General features: G+C 42.8%; 2 protein-coding genes across 6 annotated transcripts; both read right to left on the reverse strand.

The window, feature by feature from the left end:
* Positions 1-167: 167 nt before the first annotated feature.
* baiap2b (BAR/IMD domain containing adaptor protein 2b) lies at positions 168-17,585 on the reverse strand. Of its 3 annotated transcripts, none has more exons than XM_087783921.1 (14): positions 17,257-17,585; positions 11,193-11,268; positions 9,560-9,646; positions 7,105-7,166; positions 5,834-5,905; positions 5,350-5,487; positions 4,620-4,772; positions 3,958-4,158; positions 2,919-3,102; positions 1,916-2,117; positions 1,769-1,846; positions 941-1,091; positions 837-874; positions 168-762 (listed from the first exon to the last, which is right to left on the reverse strand). In XM_087783921.1, exons 1-14 carry the CDS (start codon positions 17,329-17,331, stop codon positions 729-731), a joined length of 1,551 nt encoding a protein of 516 aa, XP_087640047.1. In that variant the 5' UTR covers positions 17,332-17,585; the 3' UTR covers positions 168-728. The 3 variants fall into 3 exon arrangements, with proteins under 3 accessions (XP_087640047.1, XP_087640046.1, XP_087640048.1); XM_087783920.1 differs by having other exon boundaries at positions 2,919-3,105; XM_087783922.1 differs by lacking the exon at positions 9,560-9,646 and having other exon boundaries at positions 2,919-3,105.
* Positions 17,586-19,626: 2,041 nt separating this feature from the next.
* LOC148085840 (serine/threonine-protein kinase LMTK2-like) lies at positions 19,627-21,959 on the reverse strand. 3 transcript variants are annotated; one of them, XM_087783926.1, is made up of 6 exons: positions 21,849-21,959; positions 20,596-21,292; positions 20,406-20,523; positions 20,215-20,343; positions 19,961-20,143; positions 19,627-19,886 (listed from the first exon to the last, which is right to left on the reverse strand). In XM_087783926.1, the coding sequence occupies exons 2-6, from the start codon at positions 21,226-21,228 to the stop codon at positions 19,870-19,872; spliced, it is 1,080 nt and encodes a 359-aa protein (XP_087640052.1). In that variant the 5' UTR covers positions 21,229-21,292; positions 21,849-21,959; the 3' UTR covers positions 19,627-19,869. The 3 variants fall into 3 exon arrangements, with proteins under 3 accessions (XP_087640052.1, XP_087640051.1, XP_087640053.1); XM_087783925.1 differs by lacking the exon at positions 21,849-21,959 and having other exon boundaries at positions 20,596-21,787; XM_087783927.1 differs by lacking the exons at positions 19,627-19,886; positions 21,849-21,959 and having other exon boundaries at positions 20,055-20,143; positions 20,215-20,299; positions 20,596-21,787.
* Positions 21,960-22,288: the final 329 nt, after the last annotated feature.

The raw sequence follows: 22,288 nt of genomic DNA on the forward strand, positions 1-22,288 counted from the left end.
GAAAATGAACGTTATATGAATTGGTATGTAAAGCAGAAGCTTTCATCTGAATGTTTTAAGAGCATCTTGTGTTGGAGAAGGCAGCAACATTTCCTTCCCTCTTCCCATAAATATGAACACTCAGCTTCAGAAGGGATACAGTCTGAAGTTCAAAATAGTAACACGCAAATGATTGACAGCTTTATTTCATCGTTGACTCAAGACTTGGCAAAGATTTGGACGTATTTGCACATCAGCATTAGACACATAATTTACATTTCCCCTCCCAAACCAGGAGGATTTAAATAAAGTGCAAAGAGAGTCACAGTTCCACCTGAACCCATGACTGCAAAACTGTCACGTCGATGATTAAGTACGGATTATTTCATCCCTCACAAACTGAAGATGCTAAATCTGGACCTGGATTATTACTTCCAACACTCCTGCGGTGATCGAGTGGAACCTTCTGAAACCAACCTCCAGGGGGCGCTGCGACCCCAAAATACCTGCTCTACCAGTGAGTCTGTGACAACACACCAACCACATTTATGTACAGAGTAAACATAGGGGTCAATCCATGACCGAGTAAATAGTGACGTCATCAGTTGAACATTCCCACTGAGATTGAATACATTCCCAATAAATATGTCGAGAGGAACATGCAGCAGGGACGACGCTCCAGACGGTGATGTCACAGATCAGGACGCAGGTGTGCAGACGGGGAGAGACGCAGAAGTGATGGAGTCTCTTCACACCGTTGAGATCAGTTTTCCTTCCGGGGAGCTGTGGAGAGAAGAGGTGTTTGTCAAGTCACCTCAACTCCATGAAGCTTAAAACAAGATTTTTCGTGCGTTTACCTGGACGGAAAATGCGATTCGTACTCGTCGCTGCCAGACTGATAGAAAAAAGAAGACAGGATTAGACCAACAGCTCGTAATAGTTCATCGTTATTTCCTCTTACCTGGGGGAACCCTGGCACTGCGACGCTGTACGGCCGTTGCTGTGGTCTCCCTCCAGCGTGTGGCGCTGTCATGCGCAGAGTGTAGTCGGGATCGGGAAGCTCTTCCCGGTCCAGAAGGTTTCCGGTGCTGCTGCTTCTCCCATGCTGCAGGCTGTTACACACACAGAGAGTGACTGTGTGAAGGTGTAAGTAGCTAAAGAAGCGCTAGTGAAACAGTGGCTCTTCCTGCGGCCACCCACTGGACCGGCCACCCACTGGACCGGCCACCCACTGGACCGGCCACCCACTGGACCGGCCACCCACTGGACCGGCCACCCACTGGACCGGCCACCCACTGGACCGGCCACCCACTGGACCGGCCACCCACTGGACCGGCCACCCACTGGACCGGCCACCCACTGGACCGGCCACCCACTGGACCGGCCACCTACTGGACCGGCCACCTACTGGACCGGCCACCCACTGGACCAGTAGACTGCTGGACCCGCCCTCTACTGCTGGACCCGCCATCTACTGGACCAGTAGACCGCATGACCCGCCATCAACTGCATGACCCGCCCTCTACCGCTGGAAGCGCCCTCTACTGCTGGACCCGCCCTCTACTGCTGGACCAGTAGACCGCATGACCCGCTATCTACTGCATGACCCGCCCTCTACCGCTGGACCCGCCTCTACTGCTGGACCCACCATCTACTGGACCAGTAGACCGCATGACCCGCTATCTACTGCATGACCCGCCCTCTACCGCTGGACCCGCCTCTACTGCTGGACCCGCCCTCTACTGCTGGACCCGCCATCTGATGGTGGATAAAGAACCTTCTACTCTACCTGTGCACTCCTAGCTGCTTGCTGGTCTCCTGAACTTCGGCGAGGACTCGGGTGTAGGAGAAAGGGAACCAGCCACGCCTGGGTTGAGGAAAACACACACGTTAGGAGGATCATCGGTCAGATCCGCTTCGGACGGGTCGGACTTACATCCGCGTCTTCTCGCTCTCGCCATAGTGCCAGCCGTCCCTGGCCTCCGGCACCAGCAGCACGATGATGTCGCCCTCGTTGAAACTGAGCAGCGTGCCGTTGTCTCCGGCCGCGTGAGAGAAGACCGCCTGGACGCGGGTTCGACCGTTCCTCTCCAATCCTGCAGCCATGGAGCTGGACCTGGGGAGTGTCCTGGTCTCTGCTGGAAGACGCAAGATTCTTCTCTCAGGTGTGGAACCATCAACGACTCATTTTGTTATCTCTGTGATCACCTACTGTATAAAGTCTAACAAAGCACACTAGTTTTGGTGGCTAAAACACAATGCTACCTTTTTAACAAGAAGGATCCGTCTCGCCTGCAGTTGATTCAGAACTCTGCAGCGAGAATTCTGACCCGCTCAAGTAGAAGAACTCACATTTCTCCAATCCTTAAAACTCTTCACTGGCTTCCAGTTTCTTTCAGGATCAACTTTAAAATTCTGGTTCTTACTTTCAGATCTATTCATGGTCAGGCTCCTCCTTACATCAGTGATCTGATCCAGCCTTATACCCCAGCTCGGGCTCTGAGGTCTGTGGATCAGAATCTACTGATGGTTCCTGAACACGCTTCCGGACCAGAGGAGAGAAATCCTTCCAGACTGTTGCTCCTAAGCTTTGGAACGATCTTCCTCTCTCTTTGTGTTTGATGATCTACTGACTCCTTTAAGAAACATCTTAAGACATTTTTATTTGTTCAGGCTTTTCCTTGATTTTCTGGAACTCCTGTTGTGTTATCAGTTTAACTTGCCCTTTAAAGTATATACTTTATTGAATATTGTTTTGATTGTTTAAGCGCTCTGTGACCCTGATCTGGAAAAGCGCTATACAAATAAAAATTACTTACTTACTACATGCTGACATGAAGTTATTGAAGCTCTTCAGCTAATCTTAGAGCGCGAGGGCGGGGCTTAACATGTCTTCAGTTTCGGACAAATGTTGAATGTAAAACGCTCGTGATTCTTACGCAGCGTGGTTTTGTTCCTGGCTGGTGCCACTTTGCGAACAGGGAGCGTGTTGGAGTAAACTTCGCTGGCGTGTCTCTGGCTCTGTGGCGAGGCTTTAGCGTCGGTCCACTCCCGATAATCCTCCGCGCCGTGAACCGTTCCGTTGACCGCTGGCATTCCACTGTCAGAAACTCCCATGAGCCTCTGCTAGACAGGAAGTTGGAAGAAAGTACCGTTATAACCACATCTGATGAATAAAAAAACAACAAAAAGAAAACAACCTAAAGCATCTTTCTCTAATATCTAAGGTCTTATCCAAAATTCCCATCAGACATTGCCTTAACTCACTCAAAGAAGAAGAAAAAGATTTTAACAGAGCAAAAAATACTGATGAGGTCAACGAGCTAAGATGCTAATGTCTAGCGCTGAAATGAACCTAGCATTATATATGATGCTATATGATACATTTTCTAATGTCCAGCAAAGACTTTAATTTATGCAACATGACATGTGACCTTTTGCAGGTAAATATGTGACCCTCACAAAGCCTCAGAGACTGTATAGAAATGTTTTGTTAAATTTGTATTATTCATTGCCATTTAAAAAATATATAAACATTATATTAAACATATTTATTTTTTTTACAACATTGCTTTATTTATATTGCTAATATTTTTAGCATATTTTCACAATTGTGCCCTTTACCCCATATATGAACTACTTAAAAATAGATTTAAAGTCATTTAAAGTAATCAATTGATTTATATTGAATCACTATAAAAAATGTATTGTAAGAAATATCATACATTCAAGATTGATAAGCAGAACTTAATTGATATTGGTCTTATTGGCAATAGAATGGATGACATAACATCATATATACATTTGAATTTTTAACTATAGTTAACCACAAAAGTATTATCGCCTTTAGCAAGCAACATCTGTAGACATTCAACCAGGTTTAAACTGGCTTTGGAGATTTCCACAGTAAAAGAAATCAACATTGATGTAACGTGACCCGTAAGTGTTAGAAGTTATTCTTAGGTTTCTTGAACCCACCTGCTGACCAAGACCGCCGCTCGACCTCAGACCGGTCATTTCAGGCGCACCAGGTAGAGCTTTGGCACCAGGCAGAGGTCCAGTGGACCCTGAAGCACCGGTCATCTGCTGGGCCAGGAACATCGCCCGGTCAGGGAGCTTGCCGTGCTCGGCGCAGGCCTGTTGCCAAACTGGGATCTTCGGGGCCAAGAGTTCTTTGCTCTAAAAGAGAGATGTTCGTTTGAGGATGAATTATTTTTATTATTAACTATTGGTGCGTTTATGTTTTTTTTTAAACCTTCCTAAGCTAAACCAAGTCAAAGATCTGCCTGGTCCAGTTCTGACCAGAGGGAGAGTGGGAGGAACCAGCACCTACACTGGCACAAACACTCACACGTGTTAAGGAGGACAAGTGGTGGGTGACGGGGAGGGTGTCGGGGTGGGAGGCAGAACAGTAGCTATTAACCTACATCTCCAGATCTGTGGTCCAGAGCCAGCGTGGGAGTGAGAGAACAACAATGAGTCAACAGAATCTTGGATAACTATGAGTCAGCATGAGACTGACACACTGACATCGCCAGTCGTCTAACGTGGAGGTGAACCATCTCAGTTGTGTTTTTGCTCGGAGATCAACCATCAGTTTGTTCATCAGCGCCAGCCGTCACAGTTAGACTTCTTCTCACCTTGCCGTGGTAGAGGCTGGAGCTCCGGGCGGCGGCGCACTGGCGGTCCACCAGGAAGCAGAACCTTCTACGCTCCTCGGACAGTGCGTTCTTATACCCTTCGGCGATGTACTCGTCTAGCTCCCCCTGCTGGTTGCTGATGGCCTCCACATACTGAGAAGGGCGAGACTGGTTAGGCCGCTGAAGCAGAGCTTAGAAGTACTACTGTTGAACGGCTGTTTATACAAGATAAAAGTCACAAGGTATGTCATTGTTTGTTAAACCAGGATCCTGTCGATTCAATAATCTGCAGTGCTGATTGACAACTGGTATGTCCCGCCCACTTTGCAAACCACTTGGAGAAAGGTGTGACTCAGTCACACACCTGTGCAAGTGAAAGACACCTATTTATTTATTTAGCTCAAACGAAGAACTATAGCTGAAGCCATTGTCAAAGTCCTTCAGGGATTATTAACTTATTAAATCTCAGTCAACTTTAAAAGATAAACCGGACTCGTACAGGGGCCGACAGGGTGGGGCAGAATCTGAACTGTCACACATCCCATTCAAGACTAAGAAGGAGATGATTGACAGCTGGTTGAAACTCCTTCAAAATAAGTTGGACACACCATAGCTGGAACACAAACTTATCTTTTAAAAGCTTCAGATAGATTAAATGGAGGTACATGAAACCTTTTAAGAAAAAATAAAATGGCAGAAATCTAAATTGTAACAATAGCAGTAAACCGACCTGCATTTCTTTGTCTCCGAACTTAGCCGGCGGTTTTCCTCCCTGACTTTTCCTTCGCAGCTTCTTCAACTCTGAACGACCTTTCTCCAGACCCTCGTGTTTGCTCTTGTGTTCCATCTGGTACTTCTTCAGAGCAGCCTGCAGGAAGTGAGGATGGCAACATTTTTATTTCCATTCCTTTATTCATAATTTGAACCATTGCATTAGCAAAAAGGAAGTAAAAACGACAATTAAATATATCATCTTAGAATAGTGTCTTTGCAAAAGCCTGAACATGACAAATCAAAATGGTGGACTTGGCTGATTAGAACATGGATGTAAGAGAGGTTCTAATTCCATTTGGCGGCTAACATTTCCAAGGCTCTACTTTATATTATTACCCGTCCAATGAAAGCCCTAAAAGGTGTAGACGTATGGCTAATGTAGGAAGCATTAACAAAGGTTGAAGAGGTGAAACTAGTTGAAGTGCTGGGTCAACACTCACGTTGAGATAACGGGCGTCCAGCTCCACCTTCTTCTCCAGCTCAGTCAGCAGCTCATTATGGAACGACCTCAGCTGAGGATAGAGACAACACTGTTGACATCACCGTTGGTTCTCATCCACCATCACTATACTAACAAACTGTATCCTGGTTATGATTAGGGGTGTGTATTGGAAACGATACAATATATTGCCTTGTATTGTGGTCATGTAGTACCAAGGATATATTTGAAGTATTGTCCGAGGACTAGACTCTGGTGTTGTGGCAGTTAGGACTTTGTCACGAGTCCTGTGGTCTGTAAATTCTGGTTTCATTTGTTTTGAAACCAAAATGTCCAAACATCAGCTTTTGCTGAAGTCGACTGTATCCTCTCGTCCTCAATTCAAAGGGAAAACCGATACAGATACATGCTGTGTCTCAAATCGCATACTTCTCTTAGTATACTAGAAGTTAGTATGCATCAGGATAGTGTACATACTAACGAGTACGCAAATTCTCAACAGATGGTATGTCTCAAATCAAACACTGTCGCTACGCACTAACAGGAAATGATGCGACAGCTTCTTCTTCTACTTCTATTTAATGATGGTTGCAACCAGCTGTCGCTATCACCGACACCTGCTGGCAGCACGTTTGGAAAAAGAAATAAAGAAAAAATATGAGAAACAAAATATTCACAAGATATTTACACCGGTATCAGCACCGAAGACGTGTCATCCTTCTACTGCTGCTGAAAATGCACCCGTAAGTATATAATATATATATATATGACCCAACTTCCTATTACAACGTCACTAAGATGGAGCCGTTTAGGGTAGATAGTGTCCATCAAACCTTACCATACTCAGTTTTGTGGGCGTTTTAGTGTGCATGGCGCACTAAATTTCTCATTCTAAGAATTGAGACGCACTTACGCACTAAAAATACTAGCTTTGAGTACGCTAGTATGCGATTTGAGACACAGCAATGGTTTAGTGGAAATATCTATACATCTATATCTCAATATTTAAGTGTATTCGTATCACACACCTTCAATCTGATAGTTGTAATCCAGATGGACCAGTGGGCCAATTTAGGATCATCACTGGGAAGTTGCTACTGCTTCCGACTCGTATGAACATCTCCAAATATTTTTTTAACTGTGATGTCATTATCAAAAAGTTATGACAGCATCGTTGGTCAATCAGACCTAATGCTGATGCTCCCAGCGATGATGATTGATAGACTTTATGGGTTTCATAGTGAATTGAGTGAAGATCCAGCCGACTCTCACCATCTCTTCCAGCTGGATCTGAATCTGACGATGGACCTCGGCCATCTGGAACAGAACCTCCCCTGCAGAGGAGAGAAACGAGAGGAGAAGAGGAGAAGATCTTGAGTTCAACTTCACCTTCTGTCAGTGTTTCACACTCTCTGTTGCTAAAACAAACAAGAACATGCCGTGACAAGGAGGAGACAGAAGAATGGGAGGATGAACTGGAGGAAAAAGGCAGAAGAAACGAAGAGAGGAGGAAAAGAAAAGGGACACAGAGGAGCTAGAATGGGGAAGGACGACCAGGGTGAGGAAGGTTTGAAGATGCTAAGAAGGAATGAGCAGGGGATGGTGGACAAAAGAAAATACATGAATGAAACCAAACAAAGCTTAAATATTTCAGCATTTCTGATTTATTTGCAGCGTTTCCCAACAACTCTAATATCACTTTTCCAGCTGCGCAGATGTCATTGAGCACCTTTGATACACATGTAGCTGAAGTGCAAACCTGACGTCGGCCAACACGATGGGTGAACAAGCAACCTTAATTACAAACGCAACTAGTAGGCGTGTCACTTAACTAACGTATGTGCCGCTGTAGTGTGAAGGTTCACAACATGACTCACTGTTAGCGCAAGTTTGACGTTTTGTGCGTTTGACACATTTACGAAATTTGGAAAATCCAACAGTGACATTTTACATCTTGATTGAAGAAATTATGGAGTGAGGATTGACCATTGAAATCCAACTGGCCGTGGCTTCAGTAGCCCTGACGTGTCTCGGAAACGCATCGAAACGTCAAAGGATTTTGCGATTGTATGACAATGCCGTGAACGATGAGAAATTACGGAGTTGATGTGACTCATGCAAGAAGTGAGGGGTACATACACGCTGCTTCCTCTGGGAATGCGAAGGAAAAGAAACAAGTTGTGTTTAAGCAAAGGACGATTGAGAAACGGAAAATCTTTTTGCGAAAACACTGATACACATCCGGGCCGTCGCCACGAAAACAAAGTTTGAACGACTCAACCTCAGGCCTTGCTATTGAAGACTAGTCTTTATTCCTGAATAAGAATTGAACTCCCCAGGACTGACCAATACTCAACGACCCAACATCAGAACATCACAGACCAACTTCTTCACGAGTCCATTTCAACACTAGCATGCTTGGCAAATCAAAAGCTCAGAGCCTAGTGACCGTCCAAAGGTCCGATCCAAGCGAGCCGTTCCAGAATAGCCACTATTGAGTCACGGCTGAGAGGTCAAGCCTGGAAACAAGGATTCTTCGAGTAAACAGAGATTTCAGGTCCACATTTGCTCAAATCTGTGGGGGTCAAACTAACACATTCATGACACTTAAATATGAAAGACGAGAATATGAGACATGTATATACACAAGAGGATGCTCCTACACGGAGATATATCTTCACACGACTGTAACATTTTCACTCTCGTCGCCTTCATTATTCCTCCTCCATCCACCTCTGTCAGGATTTGAGGTCAGTGATAAACGTGCACTCTAGCGCCTTCTACCGCTCCATCATTTGACATGACAGCGGCAGCTTCCTGTCCTGCCCTTTTTTGGCAGCGTCGAAGGAAGCGCTACGTGATGACATCATCACCAGCACGACCATGTTTGGACTGTGAGCCGAGTAGATTACCGGCTCTATATTTAGACGCCAGAGGGAGAGCTCTCCCAGAGATCCCACTCGACTGTGGAGGGCGCCGCAGACACTCCAGGATGAGAGAGTGAGTGGGAGTGAGAGGAGGCAGCAGGAAGTGATGAAAGAGGCGAGAAGCATCACCTCTTTTTTTTTTTTTTTCCTGTCGTTGATCATGTGACTGATGGCAGATAGTACAAGTTAGAGGCCAGACAGAATTTCTTTTATTGTATTATGTGCCATTATACTGATAAAATAATGATATCCTACAATATGATTATTCAGAATATGTTTCTAAATTAATTTAAAAGAGTGAATGTTGAAGAATGAAAAACTAGTTTGTTTTTGTAGAACTATTTTGTAGAATGCCATGTTGCTAAAAAAAAAAGATTATCACAGTTGAAAAAAGGCTAATGCCGTTAAAAATATTATAATGATTAAGGAATAAAAGGTTATTATTACTGCAAAAAAACAAAAATTAAGGAAGAAGGTTTACTCCTGAACTAACAGTTACAGTTGGAAAAGCTACTCCAGTAGACAGACTTGCAAAACAAGTCAAAAAGCTTTTTAAAATACTCTGTGTTCATTAAATTGTCTTGCATCCACTTAAGAGTGTGAACTTAACGTTCCAGTTCCAACTAATGCTATGTTTCGTCCATTCTTTAGTCTCGCCTGAATCGCAATAAATCTCAGAAGAGGCCTCATAAACCAGTTCTGGTTGCTTCAGGGTCAACTGTGGGTTGGGCTCCTACAAGGAATGCACAGGCTGTCCCTCCACCACCGGCTTGTGACCCTCGAGACCACCAGGGACTCACCCACATCCTTAGAGCCTCGACTTTCGCTCGCCATCTCTCCCATCCGCACCAGAGAGTCGAAGTAGCCCTTAGCGGCGTGAGTGACACCTGCAAACATGAAGCAGGTGCGGTCAGATGCGAGGCCCAGGTCCCGCCCCCCAACACTGCTAGCTCAGCTATGACAGAGCGACAGGCGGAAATGGAGGCAGGAAGGTAGGAAGCTCGTTGGAGTCAGGAGACAGGAAGCCACACGAAGCCATCATAGATCCGGTTCATCAACCGGAATGAGTGGATAGCCAAAGATCTTATAATGTTTGGACAAACGTGTGCCAACGTCATATGCTCACTTCACAATTAGCAAAGCGCGCCAACCTATCAGCCGCTAGCCAAGCATGCTAACTTCTAGCAGCAGCTAACCATGCTTGAAGCTGTCCAAGAGTTCAACTCACAATTTACAAATTGTGATAATTTCCAAAAAAGTAGCTTGCAAATCCGTGAAAATGGTTGTCGTGCGCCAATGTAAAACCTCAATTGTACGTCAGGTCGATTATAATGGTCACATTTTTAAAACCACTGTAAGCTTAATAGCAGGAAGCGAACACGGTCAAAAACAAATGCGCTTCGGTCACAACCTAATGAAGTCTTGTTGCAACAATAACAAGTCTTTGCCAAGTCTTGTTATCTATCTAGTGCTAGATAAGGTTTAACAAAGGGTTATTGAATGATTTATTCTTATTTTTCCTCTGAACCATATACCAGGTCTACAGGTTTTTTTTTTAATCAGTACTTATGGGAACATTCTGAGCTACTGCATGTGTGAGAAAGGAATGAGGTTTAGGGAAGTCTTCGTGCAATGAAGTGATCTCTGAAGGAGTAAACCCTCGACCTTGAGGATAATAAATCATCTAAGCTTGATTTTGATGAAAACCTTAAGATTATAGGCTTCTGAAACTGCAAGACGGATGTAATGGCGAACTAACACCCTTTACATGTCAACTGTTCTACTGTCTCACAGAATATACAAGTCAAATAATTGTGACTTCAAACTAAATATGTTCTTTGTGAGCTCCAAGTAAGTTTCCCCAACCATAAAAATTAATATAAAACAACATATCAAAATTTAAAGAGTTCTGATCATCATTAGCTACGCTATCTTGCTATTTGCTTAGTGGCACTTATTGTATTGTTAGTGTATTCTGCAATTACTGGAGTATATCTTTTAGGTTTTTATCTTTTATTTAACAGAGTAACTCTTGCTTCCGGAGAAATACAGGTTTTAGCCATTTATGGTTATTATAATAAAACAAAGATTCATATTATCATTACCTGGAGAATATATTTTTGCAGGCCACATTCCATGTATAATCAATGTATCTGCTTTAAATGTGTATTAAGGATATTTATGTTATTGACTGCTCCAGTTCCCCCCCGGCCAACTGCGACAAAAGTTCCGTTCCAATTCACAACTCATCAGAGCTCGGTAACCAATGTTTGATGTGACAATGACAGAAACGTGGAACACAAACTTAAGTGTGGGACAGACAGGTACAGATTTCTGCAAACGACACTGTGAGTCGTACAGGAACCAGAAGCAGGAAGACAGATCGGTGCGACACAGGAAGGAGAGGAGAGGGGCGGCACTCCAGGTACTCACTGGTCAGTGACTTCTCATAGCTTTTCCCCATGGCGATGAAATTTCGGAGGCATGGATTAAACTGCTCCATGATGGACTGAGGGCAAGAGAGAAGGAGAAAAGATGGTTAGCAGGACACACACACTTGCAAACACACACACTGTCAAGTAGAGCTTTGAAAAAAACAAAACAAAAGTCTCTAATTTAAAGCCAGAAGTTGCAGTTTCATGAAAGCATTGAAATTACTAAATGACTCCAGCTGACCCATGACGCCTCCACCATCAGGCAACAGATCTGCCTAATGGTCCAAAACAGCCCACATGAAAACAAACAAGAAAGATCAATCTGTGTATGTATGTTAAGTTATTATCCAATTGTGAACGAAAGAACAAAACATGGACAAAAAAAAAGAGGCATTTTCTTTTCCAACCTTTTTAAAAAAGATTCAGTTTTTTTTATTTTTCAGTATCTGGTTTATCAACACAGATAAAATAAAACAAGCTTTGTTTTGTTTGTCATGTTTGATCTTCGTGTCCCAGTGGGTGTAACCGTCATCATAGAGGTGTTTAAATTGTTTAAGTTGTTAGAATTACCTTAGTTTGGAAGGTCTTTTGTCATGGTGTTTCAACTTTACTTTATTGCTCTGTATTAATAAACTTTATATTGAAAAAAAACTTTCATCATCCTATATATTGTTTATGTTTAAAAAGGACAGAAAAATATGAAAACATTTAATGTTTTGATTTTAATTAAATAACTACGGAGCCAAGGAGTTGACTAAAAGTACATTTTAAATCTCATGATACCTGTATCTCAAGTTATTTGAGTATTTCATGATCATGTCCATTCTATCAGTACCACCCGCTCCATTTATGCAAGGAAGAGGCCATTTGCAACTTACAAAAATCGCTCATACAGCGAGAAAACCCGTCCCCATGCCAACATGAACTTCTGAACATGACTCAAAAAGATTTTTTTTTTGTTGAATTTCGCTGAATGGAAGCACTTAAAAAATTGCTCTGCGTCGTTTCATTCCCTTTAACAACTTTGAAGACGGCTCTACCCTGAGTCTCTGGTGGATGCGAGACGGACAACAAAGCACGTTTTGAATTCTTTCAACAGAATCCCATTTCCCCTTCTTTAAACACATCTAATCTGTGTGGCAGACTCTCACTTGTGGGAGAACATTTGTCTGAAAGATGTTTCTGGTGATTCTTGTCGAAAGGAAACCACCACTCTGGTCTGACACTTCTGTGGCAACATACCAGACACCCATGTATCGACCAGTCCGACTTCAAGCCCGGAACCTTTTCTAGGTAGTTCTTAGAATTCTCTTTCTTGCAGAATTTCCTAGACTCCCCGCTGACCTCTGCTGCAGTCATTGATGTTGATGGAGCGACGGAACAGAGAGTGGGTTTGGCAGTGTGTCATCACGTTACTAAAGACAAAAAGCAGCAGGTATCGGCTTCATAGCGAGGAGAATCCGTTTGTTCCCCGTCTGCGCTCAGAAGCGGCGCCCGTGAGGATTTCTCCAGCACAATAGAAAGAAAGCTCTCGTCAAGCGCCTTTGTTCAGTTCAGGGACAAATGTGCCTATTTTTACTTTGGTCTGCTCGTGTCCCACATTTGCTATTGCATAAGCCCGGACCAGAACCGACAACCTCTCTGCCCGTCTAATTAAACTGAGGAGAGTTATGCAACTGGACCAGTTCTGCTTCATGACTCACATTCTTCTGCGGTCTCACCTGAGAGTTACCCACACAGTCACTCCTGCACAGATGAATTATCTTCCATTATTGATGCATCGCATTATAAAGCAGCGACATGTGTTCAGCCAATTATTCTTTTTAACTGCTCAAACTTAGACCTTTCATCATGAAGAAATAGTCATACTTTAAAGTAAGAAAATGTGCTAAGCAAAGATGATGAAGAAGCAAAACCAAAAAAAAGAGAAGATTCAATAAAATTGATACAAACGGCTTTTTTTAAACAAACAATACTTTGGTGTTAAGCCAAGTGGTTTTGTGTGTCGACGTCAATACACTGCTGACTGACTCGCCGTAAAACAAATTGAAGAGTTACGTTTATTCACATGTATATTTAATTGTTTACTATTTTTTTTTGTATTTAAACATCACTGAAAATATAGCAGCCCATGTAATTATATCTAACCATTACTGGACGCCCGTGTCGTTTGACAACTAGGAATTTATTGGAAATATAAAGGCACCTTGAAAGACTCCCAAAAATCATTCTGTTCTGAGCTGCAAGCACAAGATACAACGTTGTCAACTAATATGAAAGAGACGCTTCAGCACTAGGCGTCGGATTCATATAGATTTTATCCAAGAACGGTGCCAACCAACCAGAATCCACGTGACATTTCCATGTCTATGGAATGAACACTTTTGTACAAATACCTTTTCACACCAAAATACACCAAACCTGAAATAGTGCACCAAAATCTGTGTGGCCTTTTGGTCTGTTACCAATGTTTATATCAGAACTGGTGGCATTTAGGTAGTGAGAATCAATGCCCAACTCAATACGACACCAATACTTCGGCACACTGACACTGTTTGTAGAGAACGAAACGGTATCTTCAGGCAAAGATATTTTGGTGTCGCCATGCAGCTTCAGAATCCTTGACTTTGTGAAAGGCATCATGAAGTCTGATGGCAACATAGTTACTATCAGAACGTCGAGCATTCATGGATGAAACCGAAAAATGACACACAAAACTACTCGGAAACGGTTACAAACGAGCAGGTCATGAGCTCTGAAACAGCCAGAATTGAGGAAAAAAAACAAAAAAAACCCCACAATTTTGGGTATAAAAATGGATTCCAGTAAGAGTTTTCAGTTACTATTTTCAAAGGATGTTTGCTTCTCTATATTCATTTTGTGTTTTTCTCCATGAATATGAAAGAAAGAAACTTGTGAATACCAAAACATGAGGAATTTCCTGGAATATATTTAACATTTTTGGACAAATAGCAAGATATGTTTGGCAGTGGCTGAATAACCTCGTCAGGCACAACAGCTTCGTCGTTTTAATTCCACCCTAACTGACCACTTCCTGGCAAACATGGCCGACATCAAGCCGAGAAAAATTTAATTTGCACCACGACGTGATACGATGACATGCCGTGCGTGATGTGATGTCACACCCTCACACACACCCTCACACACACACACACCAAGTCACAGTTCCTCTGTACCTGCTGAGTCTGGTTTGCTGACGTTCAATTAAAGTCAATTAAACCAATGACTTTGTGTACGTGCTGACAAATGAATATGGTGTGTGTGTGTGAACTGTGCACAATAATGTGTGCGTTTGTGTTTTGGAAGGTCACGAAAAAGCTAAATATAATTTTACACATCGTCATAGAAACAGCTTGGGTTTGACCACCGCTGTTGTGTCATCCACGAGTCACCGTCAAGGTGACCTTTCTCCCTCCGAGTGTGTGTGTGTGTCTGTCGAAAACAAGACTGCATGTTTTGACTTGAATTTGAAAATACAATTACAGCTTTAACATTGAAGATGTCATTGTTTTTTGTACACTCTCATAAACACACTTGCTTTCTTTTGGTTATTATCATTAAGAAAATACAGTAACTTGTGTTTGTATTGCGTGTCTTCAGCTCGACATCAGTAGAATAATCACTTTTGTTTTGTCTACTGTGAATTCTAGGTTCAATTGCTGATCAGTCAACCAGTGTCTCCCTTTGATGAAATACTAAATACTCACGCGTTTGGGAAAAGCTTTGGATAAAAGGGTCCATTGTCTAATAATAAAATATAAATACTTTTAACCTTTTCAACACAAAATTAAAATGTAACATAAAATGCTATTGGAAAACAAACTAACCCTAATCTATATAATGAGTCGGTCCTTAAAGAACATTGTTTCAATTGACAAGACCTTTTGACACAGAAAAGGTTATTCAGACACAAAATTATTTCACTTATCTCAACAAAAAAGGGGGGCCGCTCCACTTGGTATGTTTGATGCAATGCATTTTAATATAAAAATTAAACTATTATATCTTGGTGATACATAATAACCATTAAATCTTTGCATCGTAAAATGCCATCTTTATTTATCATTTTTCTTTATCATGATTTTTCATGCGTTTCCCGAACATTTTTCTCCCGGGTTGAGATCGTTTGTGCCGTCTTAGTAAATCCAACACGATCTGTAGTCCGGCATTATGAGAAAGCGAATCTATTCCATACAAACATGGAAAAAGTGACTCACAAGCAGATTTTAAATGATGAAGGCTTATAACTGTACGTGTAGTTTTTGTGGGGGGATGGAATATAATTAATTACCCTTTGATGACATTATTGGAGATCATGAAACCAGTTTCATATTCATGAGGCCAGTCGACATGAGAGCATCCCTGGACTGAGACCTGCATGTGACTCTGTTAGTGTGTTGTGGTTAGATAATCCTCAGTACAGCAGTGTCACCCCCCCGCCCCCCATCCTGCAGCTTCTGCACCTGAAGAAAATATTAAAGCCGAGTTGCTGGATGTGATGACTTCCTTGACCATATATGGATGTGCTGGAATCCCCCCCGCCCCCCCACACACCTCGTCTGTTGCCATCATGCCAGGACTCACCATCTTTATTCACCTCACACTCTGCACAACACAAGAAAACAGGGAGACGAGGGGTTTGGAGGGGGGGGCCCGAGTGACGCATCACATTTGGATGACCCCATTGATCACGCCTGAAGACATGATGATGGCAATGAATGGGTGTTTATGTCATGCACTTGCACACACACTGTGCGTTTCTGCACCCGTCTACACGTGTGTGTGTGCGTGTGTGCATCTTCACACACAAACCTGATTCGTCTCATCGTCTCAGTGACTCACTGCTCTGCCTCGCTCAAGTTAGATAACACTGCAGCACACACACACACACACACAAACACATCTGTGTTGATTTAATCTTCATCCTGAGGGGGGCGCCGCTACATCTTGCACCTGCAGCTCCATCTGGATATGGACTTTAAAAATGTCAGCTGATTCAACAATAGGCACTGAGGGGATCTAACCGACAACCTCAACATGAGTGTGTGTTTGTGTGTGTGTGTGCGTGTGTGCGTTCAGATGTGTGACGACACGCACGTGAACATGGTCCGGATCCTCTGATGTAACATCATCATCCTCACTTCACTGGAGACCACGGTGCAGAGCTGCTACCAAAGACCAAACATGATCCTGCTCCTCAAAAAAATACTCCCTTTACTCGAGAACAAAACCCATGTTGCAGAGACTTTCATTTCAAAGCCTCAACCAACCAAATCATCCACCATAAGCAGCTTCCAAAAAACATAATTTGAACCTTCTTTTTTTAACATTTAATACAACACAAACCTTTCCTCACACACCCAAGGACACACCTGTGCACGAGCACATGAAGAACACACTCACGCACACGCCCACACAGGGGTTCGTACCTTCATTAAAAATGAATGCAGCAGAGCTTCAGCACCCACTGTGACGCCAGCAGCACCCTGACATTTAAATCTGCAACACCAACTCTTTCAAGTTCATGTTCTCACATTTACCAGCACAAGTCAGTCAAACTCAAAAACTGGAACTTTACTGTCAATTGATTAAAAAATAAAAATTTAAAAAGTAACATCTTTGAATGATAACTACGTTTGTAAAATACAAGGCTATTGAACAAAGAAATGATAATAACAGTGGATCTGCACAGCGCCTCCTACTGGTAGTGACTTCATGCAACAACTGAAAAGGACAGAAAGTAACAAAATGATCACATTTTTTACTTGAGCTACTAAAGGTTCTGAAGTGAAGCAATGGAGAAAAAGTGTGAAGGAAAACCTGTATTAATGTCATTAATGTTTGTATAACATTGAACAATTAAAGTGGGATTTGTTTTAAAAAGTCACAGACTCTGACCCCGATGATCCTTTTTTTTTTTTACATTGTCAGTCAAATGCTATTAAAATCGTGGATGTGCCCCTCAAAAAAGACAACTTGAAGCCCTCAGGAGGGGTCACAGTTCACGCGCACCTGTCCGCGGGAAAGACACGCCGACTCACCTTGTACACGTTCTCCGTGATGCGGTGAACCTCGTCGGTCTTGGACATCCTGCTCGGGTCGTGGCTCGGAACCATAAACTAAAAAAACGCTCCTGTCAAAAGCGACGGTTCTGTTCTGTCAGTTGGACCTCCGGAACCCTGAGGGGTCTCAGGAGGCTGCTGGAGAAGAGGACACTTCTCTGGGGGGTCCAGATGTGTCTCTGGTGCTGGTTCTTTTAGTCTGAGATCTGGGGCAACATCCGAGCGTCTGTGGGTTCTGGGGAAGTGTGGTGGGTCTACGGTAGTGGTCCGGGTCTGAGGCGCTCCTCGTGGTCTGAGAGAGAGACTAGTACCTGCTCCAGCGTCACACGCCGCTCTTTATAGCCGAGGATCCCCCGCAGAACTGCAGCCCTGGACTGTGGGCGGTGACGCCTTTGTGGACGGTAGGAAATCGTGCTGCTACAACTCTTGTTAAAGAAGCTACTAATGGAGATGAACGATAATCGATCAGTTAATACTCATAACTTGTGTATCAAGAAAGTAAAATGGTATAAATATATATCAGGAAAATAATATATTCTAGATTATGATATATATTAAATAACTTCTAGAGTTAATAAATTAAACAGTTCACTGCCTATTTCAGTCTTTATACATCAGAAAACATATTTACTTTAATTTATTATTCAAATTGACCTTCAGTCGTTTTTCTTTTTAATTCCTTAAAGCCGATCAGTTATTAGATCGTCTCATTACAAAAGAACAATCCGATGGTTCCTAAATGCAACAGCCACGCCCCCTCCTGCGTCATTTTTCATCTTCAGTTTTGACCTATATAAATATTATCGATTGATTGATATTCCTTTATGTCCCCAAATAAATAAATCTTTTTTGAACTATTAAGAAAAAATTAATTATTCTTTTTTTCTGATTCTGTTTCATTTCACCACTTCTTAGTAAGTTATACAAAAACATTTATTCTGGTCATTTTTTGTCTTCCACAAACAAAAATGGAGTCGTACATTTTGTATAGGTTTGGTATTTTAAAACATAATTACAATATATTCAGGAGGGATATCTATCTATCTATCTATCTATCTATCTATCTATCTATCTATCTATCTATCTATCTATCTATCTATCTATCTATCTATCTATCTATCTATCTATCTATCTATCTATCTATCTATCTATCTATCTATCTATCTATCTATCTATCTATCTATCTATCTATCTATCCATCTATCTATCCATCTATCTATATATACAGTATCTATATATACATCTATATAGATATATTGTAAATTATAATTGTTTAAGAAATAAAATCGAGTGTACAAAAAATATAAAAGCTAACCTCAAAATGAAAAGAAAATGTGAGTTCTGAATCCGCCCACTGTCTTTGAAATAATGACCCAGTGAAGTTGAAAACATGGAACAATAGACACTTCCCACCCTACAGCCTTGATAAATATAGAGTTCTGGATGTGTAGGCGCACACACGCATAGACGCCTACTTTTCATCCACATATGTGATTCATCGTTTCTCCCACGTTACCGTGGCGACCGGCTCCTCTTCATTCAGAGAATCTCCACATATCTGACTCATGAATCCTGAAACTGTGTGGAGGAGTTGGAGGTGGAGGACGAGAGTGGGAGGAAGAGGTGTGTGTGGTTCGCTGGATTTTAAGTGATACATTTTACCATTCTGTCCTCTGGGAGGCGCAATTCTGTCAAAAGGTAAGCAGATGTGATTTCTCTCCAGAGGCCATATATCCAAACACTATATCTTATTGTGGAAATATAGATCCTCGCCTCACTCAAGCAGGTCATGGCAAACGGTTGGGCCTTCTAACGAATCCGGTGACTGTTTGAAAAGATCGCTTATTTTCATTACTTTTTCTTAATCTTGTTTTTCTTTTGGCCTCATTGGCCCAAACCCCTCTTCCTGTGCTGGACTAGGTCAATGGTGGAGAAGCCATTTTCCTTAGCTTCTCAGAAGTAGGACAATATTTATCGCTTGCCAAGATAAGTCTTGGTAAAATAAAGATGCGTCGGTACAAACGAGACTTCATGGGAGATTTTAATGCTTCTGTTTAGGATAGGATGCCACCGGGTCCCAGTTCAGTTTAGGTCTCACAGAGACAAAATAAGTTCAAGAACTCGTCTGTTGTCACCAAGCAAGGTGATTACTATCGTGTTTGTGATCTCAGTATTGAAAAGTTAATCTGGATAGTTGGTGTAACCAAGTCAAAACTGTGTTTGGAAATGAGACAAGAGGCAAGTTCTGGTTTAAAATACCTATTTTGTTAAATTTATTGAACATCTAAAATCAGTTTTTTCCAACCAAGTGCTAGAAAAGTGGTTCAAGTATGAGCATGACTTAGCACCTGTGAATCACCGACATCAAGAGACATGAGCAGCCTGCCACAAATCTGTTCAGTCTGTTCAAGTCTGGTTCCACAAACCTCACAAAGGATCACCTTTGATTGAAATCATCACACGAAAGGAAAACACAAGGAGGAGTTGGCACGTTCCCATCTGGATGTTGGTTCTTACGGCTCTGGTTTGTACCGGTAATTGTCTCACAAGTGTCCAGAAAGGACATTTGAAAACTGTGACGTCCAGGTTGTCTCAGTCTTCTCCGCTCGCTGTAAAACAGAGGTCAAATACCTTCACTGAGATTTATCGTGATTGACAAAAAAACCAAAACGTCATGACCAACCTCCTGCGGAGTCCAGATCCACGTCAGACACAGGTGTGATGGAGAATCGTGAAATGCTAGTGGGTGAGATTGTAAAACGGGAAAACTGCAAAATGTTTTTTGCATTAGAAGCTGTTGTGCACAGAGCAGGCGAGCTGTTTGGGGTGAGCAAGGAAAGCTTGTCCTCCCACACATAGCCTGACCCTGGGTGATAACAAAGTTCAGATATGGGTGTTTTTCAGTCAAACTATTTCAGCTATAGATTCAGTCCCTACCTTCTACAAAGTCGAGGTCTGAATCTGGAGTTTCAGAGGGGGTGACGTCAAAAGGAGACATCGCAGGTTTTTGTTGTTTTGTGGGCTGTGCAAGAGACGGGATGTTAACCTCCCACTCAACCCCTGTACCTTAAAAACAAAGATTTAGTTAAAACACTTGTTGACTTGGACTGTTGACTGAGGGGACTTACTCTCCTCAGACATGATCTCCTCTGAACAGTCGTCACTCATGTGGACGCCTTCCACTGAACTCTGAGTCTTGGTGACTGAAGTCAAACTTTGTTTGGACAGCTCTTTGGTCGGGATGTCCTGCGAGGAAGGAATGAAGACGTAAGACGGATCGGGAAGTCGTCTTGCGTCGTCAGAGAATGTTGCTCTCACCCGATCAAACATGTAAACCGTCACGTCGTTGTAAAATGACACGGACTTCTTGTGACTATTTGTGTGCCGTGGTGGAGACTTCAAGAGACTTCGTAGGTCGTGGTTCAGGCCGCTGCTCAGGATGATAGGCACCTGCTGGTCCTCACTATCCTCCAGGTCCCTTTGGTTGATCGCCTTTAACTGTTCCTCATCTGAGTCACTACTGTCACCGTCGTTCATATGGGAAACAGTGGCTTCGCTCTTGGGGATCAAGGTCGGCGAGGTGGACGGAGAGGGTGTCAGAAAGGAGGAGAAGCGGCGAGTGTTGGACATGTGCAGCAGCGCCACCTCGTCCATGGGCAAAGTGTGTGTCGCATCAGACGCATCAGTGGTCTTGCTGTTACCCGTTTTGACCGCCAGGTCTATTGAGTCTCTCATGGTCGCCGTATCCTGCACGGTTTTGACTTTAGGTCCTCCGTTGAAGACACCGAGGGCCTCCTCCATGGCATCCACCACTTCAGCCGCCCAGTCACACAAGGAAGACTTCTCCTGAGGACACCATTCGACCTTTGGTTGAGGGGTCCCAATGCCGTCCTCCTGGGTACAAACCTCCATCTCTGGTACCCCAGATAACTTCCTTTCTAACTCTTTCATCCCTGTCTCCACCTTGACCTGCCCTTCAGGTAACTCCTCGCTTACATCTCTTGTCGGTTCATTGCTATACTCGGGGAAAAACACAGAGTCCTTGTACGAAGGTTTTTCACTCAACGGACAAATAATGTGTTGTTTTGATGAATCGAATGACATCTTGTTTTGAAAGGGAGGTTCATTCTGTGCTAGAACCCTCTAGGGCCGGACCTCCTGCACTTAGTCCAGCATATTTAAAGACAAAGAAAATGTCATGAATGCACTACACTCCTGAAGACAAAAGATAATGAGTCAGAAGTGAAGCGACACCCAGAGGGATGCAGTTCTGTTACAGAATCCGAGGTTTGTAGGAATGGCAAAAAAGCTCATTCCTGAAAACACATTTACCCTAATTGAGAAATGTAGCTATTCTATGGAAAATGTACAGTAGTATCTGCAGTAGAGTGCTGTGCTTCCATTATAAGTCATGAAGCCTATTTGAGCTGTGTGGCTTCATGACCTACATAAATAATGGTGGATATACATGCCTCTGGCCTACAAATTTCAATACCTAAGGTATGTTTACCAAGCAGGGGGAGTATTGACTGCTGTAAGGTCATGCTAAATAAAATATTATCTCATCCTACCTTTGGTAAATAAACAGAATACTCGGGCAAGTCACTTCGAGAGGCTAGCGTTGGCAGCAGAATGTCCGAAATGGCTGTTTGACCAAGTTAAATGAAAAATCAGACACATACTGTGACCACGTGCACGGCTGTGTTCTTCATGTGAGTTTCTCAATGGAAGTCATGAATAACGGATACTTATATAGTCTCCCACTAGATTGCTTCATCATGACTTTGTTACACCCCCGTGTCCTCTGTTCCTCTCAACGGCTCTTTATTGTCAATCAAAAACACATATTGAGAAGATTGAGGACAGATGTAGATTTAAGGTTGTGAACCAGCAATAGATGGAGTAAGTGGACCTATTGTATGTTACACGTGTGTTTTAGTTTACAGTCCGTTTGTTAACAACAGCACCAGATAAATTAATAAAAGAGTTTGTTGATCTGCCTTAGCTTGAA

The sequence above is a fragment of the Callionymus lyra genome, chromosome 2 (genome assembly GCF_982586985.1).
Source record: "Callionymus lyra chromosome 2, fCalLyr1.hap1.1, whole genome shotgun sequence".
NCBI lineage: Eukaryota > Metazoa > Chordata > Actinopteri > Syngnathiformes > Callionymidae > Callionymus > Callionymus lyra.